This window comes from Hesperophylax consimilis, chromosome 17 (assembly GCF_061612785.1).
Source record: "Hesperophylax consimilis isolate HC1 chromosome 17, BYU_Hcon_1.0, whole genome shotgun sequence".
Taxonomy (NCBI): Eukaryota; Metazoa; Arthropoda; class Insecta; order Trichoptera; family Limnephilidae; genus Hesperophylax; species Hesperophylax consimilis.
Window position 1 is genome coordinate 18,779,067 of NC_142852.1, and position 5,011 is coordinate 18,784,077.

The 5,011-nt window shown below is 34.6% G+C and overlaps 1 protein-coding gene across 1 annotated transcript; it reads left to right on the plus strand.

Annotated features, from left to right (window-relative positions):
- The first annotated feature begins 2,780 nt into the window (after positions 1-2,780).
- Positions 2,781-3,419, plus strand: LOC149416148 (uncharacterized). The gene has a single exon (XM_089641884.1). It carries the CDS (start codon positions 2,781-2,783, stop codon positions 3,417-3,419), a length of 639 nt encoding a protein of 212 aa, XP_089498010.1.
- Positions 3,420-5,011: the final 1,592 nt, after the last annotated feature.

A 5,011-nucleotide genomic window follows, 5' to 3' on the forward strand; every position in this document is an offset into this window, starting at 1 on the left:
AGCCGCTAATATTGTTCTAAATGATTAAATATTTCAATTTGAAGTTTTAGTCAATAAGTTAATCCAAAAATAATGTGGATATCACAGAAACAGTAAATGCTAGGATATATAAGCACAAAACACATTTTTTTTTTTTTTTTTTTTTTTTTTTTTTTTTTTTTTTTTTTAATTGTACAACAGAACATTCGTTCCAGTTACAGTACAATTTTACAAACAGTATAATTTTACATCATATCAACATTTGGGTAAGTGACTCTTCAATAATTGTTTTAGGTCGTTTAAAGAACAGTCATTTACATCCAAATTCTTTGCTAGTTCGTTCAACAGCACCACTCCCCTCGTCATGCTATGCTTTGCCAGGACGTCGGTTTTGCCTTTTGGTACTCTAAATAAGTCATGGTATCGACTTCGGCTGTGTGTATGTATTTCTCTGTATTTCAAATGTGTGCCAAGACAATATAGAACACAGAACAAGAAATACAATAATATTGAAGAACAAAATACATTTTAAATAAGGCGTTGAATGACATTCATTAGGACGTTGAGTAATTATACATTCTAACTATAAAAATTCTTACACAAGGGTGCATTGTTTTTTCGTGTGGCGACTGAATTACTACCGCTGGGTCCTACAGGAACACTTGAATCTGAAAAAAAAAAATGAAATTTTAGGTCGAGGAAAGGAATTAAAAGATCTGCATAATGGATGAAGACATTTTAGAATATTTTCAAGTAACATAGAACAGATGTTTACCTTCATAATCTTCCTTAATCCTTTTGGAAGAAGGATTTATATCTCGCAAGACGTAATATGGTCTTTGGTGACATAACACGGTCCTGTAATGTAGGGTCCTGGCGGAACATGATTTGCACCTGTATTTTCGTTACAACGGGTCCGATATTGTCGTAAATCCGGATAACAACCAATGCCGGGAAGATTTAAAGTCGGCAGTGCGGAACTTCGAAGTGATCCATTCGGCTTATTGTTTCTGATGGAGAAATGGCAGCCACAAACGAATATAGGTTAAGATACGAATTCGATTCTACAGGCCCATTCGCCGAACCTGCGCTCCTCAAAGCTTCCGTGTTTTGGATATTTATGTCGAGTCGATTGTCTGTCAGTACAGCCCTTCACACAACACGGCTTGATAACTTTACCTTCAGACGTTTTCACATAACAAACAACAACTCAAAACAACAATATGAACTGTCAAGATGGCGTCAATCATCACATGTGGTCACGTGGTTTGCGAGGGAGGTGGAGCAATGGTGGAGCGTAGCCTCTCTTTCTGTGACACGGGTCTTATGCTAGAGAGAGTGAGAGACCAAACCAGGACGGCTTTTCATTGGATAGTCTGGAACTGACGTCATCAAAAAACCAAAAAAGTTTCGGAGTTATACCCCCCTGTGCGGTAGAATACTAACAACTGACACCCACAGTACACATCGAGTAAGAATGATACCGAAAGAAAGAGAAAGGTAAATTAGTACTAACATGTGTAAGGTGGAATGGGTATATTTAAACTTGGATAAAGAAGATCATAAACAAACCCAGCTTAAAATGGCCCTAACGGTCACATTGACCGCGGTGGTCTTTGTAGGTATAAATCATTATATTTCGATAAATAAATAAGGTATAGGTAACGCAACGAAAGAAGGAAGCAATAAAAATGCTTAGAATTGATGTATTGGTCTATCTGTGTGAACGTCAAGCGCCGCCCACTAACGCGATAAGGCTCTCTGTCTTGCTTACGCTCACTTATTGTAACTAGTTAGAAGAGAGGCAAGTTTTAACAATACCGTTACGGGGTATACTTACGGGGTGTCCTATTCATTCAGTTCGTAATTTGATTTAAACATACGTGCACCTACATATCGCAAGTGAAATAATTACCAATTTTTGAATTTGAAATAATAAATAGTTTTCATCATTTTTAATTCGAATTAGTAGATTTACAGAGTGTTTTTAAAGTGTGCAAGTGAATATTTATTACGACATCATGGAGTCCTGTTACAAAACGGGACGTGGCAAATCACTGAATGGACAAAGTCGTGAAATTTTATTCCGCGTGTTTAATTATTTTATGCATAGTATAAAAAACGGTGGTCAATTTTTAAGCATGACTGACTTATATGATTTGACGTCTAAGGCAACTGGAGTATCGCAGACTAGTATTCGACGTATCGTAACTGGAGTGGCAAAGGAAGCAGAAACACAACCGTCATCATCGTCAACTCAACGACCAACCTTCAGCACACCAGGGAAGAAACGACGCAGACTATCACCCAAATCAGATGTAGATGATTTCGATAAGGAAGTTATTAGAAGATGTGTGTATGATTTTCATTTAGTTCATAAGTCTTTGCCAACGATGAAAAAGATTCATAGAGTTCTGAAAGGGGACATCGACTACGCAGGGTGTATAACTACGTTAAGGAAAGTTGTTCACAATTTGGGTTTTCGATGGAGAAAAACAGAAACAAACCGAAAGTTGCTTATTGAAAAAAATGATATCCGACTTAAACGTACCACATATCTCACTAAATTAGAAGAATATAGGAATGACGGACGTCCAATTGTGTATTCTGATGAAACATACATTCATAGTACACATACAACACCGCGTGCGTGGACTGACAACTCCAATAAAGGAGCTAAAGTTCCTGTGTCTAAAGGCAAACGTCCAATAATACTTCATGCATGCAGTGAAAATGGTTTTGTACCCAACGCACTGTTAACATTTAAATCTGATCAGAGGACTGGCGACTACCATGGTGCTATGAATACTGCCAATTACAGAAAATGGATCACGGAAAAGGTTTTGCCAAATCTGGAACCAAAATCTGTGCTTGTTATAGACAATGCGTCATACCACAATGAAGAATGCGAAAGGATCCCGACATCAAGTTCAAGAAAAGGAGTTATGCTGACCTGGTTGGAAAAGCATGGAATACCGTATCCGATTAAAAACACAATACCAATATTGTATGATATTATTACGCTCCACAAGATACGAGTCAAGAAATACATTCTGGACCAATTGCTGGAAAAGCATGGTCACTCAGTATTGCGTCTGCCACCATACCACCCGGAGCTGAACCCAATCGAACTCTGTTGGGGAATAATAAAAGGACCCGTAGCTGTCAGGAATGTTACTTTTACGATGGATTCCGTCCAGACTTTACTTGGAGAAGAAGTTGTCGCAATTAATGCCCAGACATTCAAAGACATTTTTAGAAAGGTCAAGGAACAAGAGGATAAATACGAAAAATTAGAACCCAAGATCGATACTTACACTGATGAAATCACAATACATCTTGGAGAATCAGATGAAGATACCTCCGTTGGATCATCTTTGGGATCTTCAATCAGTGGGGAAATAAGTGGTATAGGTGAACTTTTAGATGATTCTGACTAATGTGCTAAAGGTCCAGTGGGATAGTTTTTATCGTAAATTATTGATATTATCTCACTGTTCTTAAAAATTTTGTTGCTTATATTTTCATTTCATTTATATACTTTTTATCTCCATCATAACTTTATTTATACTATTTGTTTCTCATGTTAAAGTATTTTATCATGTTAATATGTACTGCCTTTATTATTTATGTAAAAGCCCTCTGGGCGCAAAACAAAATAAATAAAGAAACAACTAACAAATTAATGTTCTCCAAAACGAGCTTGAAAAAAAAATCATTTGTCATATACTTGGTTTATAAATGTGTAAAATCTACTACTTAAGAAATTCTAAAAATTATAGTACTTTATTTAAAATTAAATATCTAGTCATATAAACATTGGGAACTCATATGTCATAAATATATTGGTTTATAAATGTGTACATTCTAATTATACAATTATAAATGTTCTCTAAAAAATGGTATGGAAAGAATCTCCTACTTATGATCTCACTGAAGAAACCACTCATTCACTCTGAATGCAATTATTGATGTTTTCCGAAATGACCCTAAAAAAAAATCACATCTTTGCGATTCTTTCAAAGACATAAAGAAACCATCCCTTCGTTAAAATAGATAAATAAATATTCTAGGAAACGATAAAATTTTGGAAATGTGGGTTTATTATACTTCTAGGAAATATATCAAATTAACATTAAACATGCTTTGTAAAATAAATATTTCTGGTCAGAATAATAATTATTCCCCGAAAAACAATTAGGTATAAATTCCAATTGCCGTAATTTCCGTGAATTAGGGTCATTATCGATGGAAGTTTGTTATGTACAGCATTCTTACATAAATTACTAAGAATTGTTAGCAATACCATTGTCTTTTTTAAGAATACCTACCCATTTGAATTCAATCCTGAAAATTATCACATTAGTTTAGAAAAAAAAATGATAAACTTCAATATTTCAATAACGATGTCGTAAAACAAAATAAGTTTTATGTGACCGACTTCAACACGCTTTGGCTTAGAGTTCTCAATTGTGAAATAATCATCAATTTTTTTTTTTTCAATCTTAAATCGAAACACGCTGTATGTAAGTTTTGCATCTGTGTGAGTACTGTGATGAAGCCAACTTAACTTGCGAGACCTATACAAACCTGTTTTTTTCACCATAGTCGTTAAATCATGAATCATGATAAGTAAACAAAATCAGATCATTACCATAAATTTTAAGCAAAATATCGTCATATTACATCGAGAAACAGTCAAAATGACCGCTTCGGTCTTTCTAGTGAAGACAAACTTACAAAAAATAAAAATGTTTCCAATTGAATTAATCTTAAGAACAACTCATCTCAATTAGTTTCATTAAGTAACATTTCATTCTTGAAATAAGTTTAAAATCATTTTATTTTTAATTAGGTACTTACTGACGGCCAGCATAGTCCAGTGGTAACGCATTGGACTGCCATTCCGAAGGTCGCAATTAAATTCTATTTGATTAATTTGTGTTATTTCACAATTAATTAATTAAAATAATATATAGTATATTTGCGGCACGTTCCAGAGTGGAAGATACTACCAGTATCGCCCTGGTGT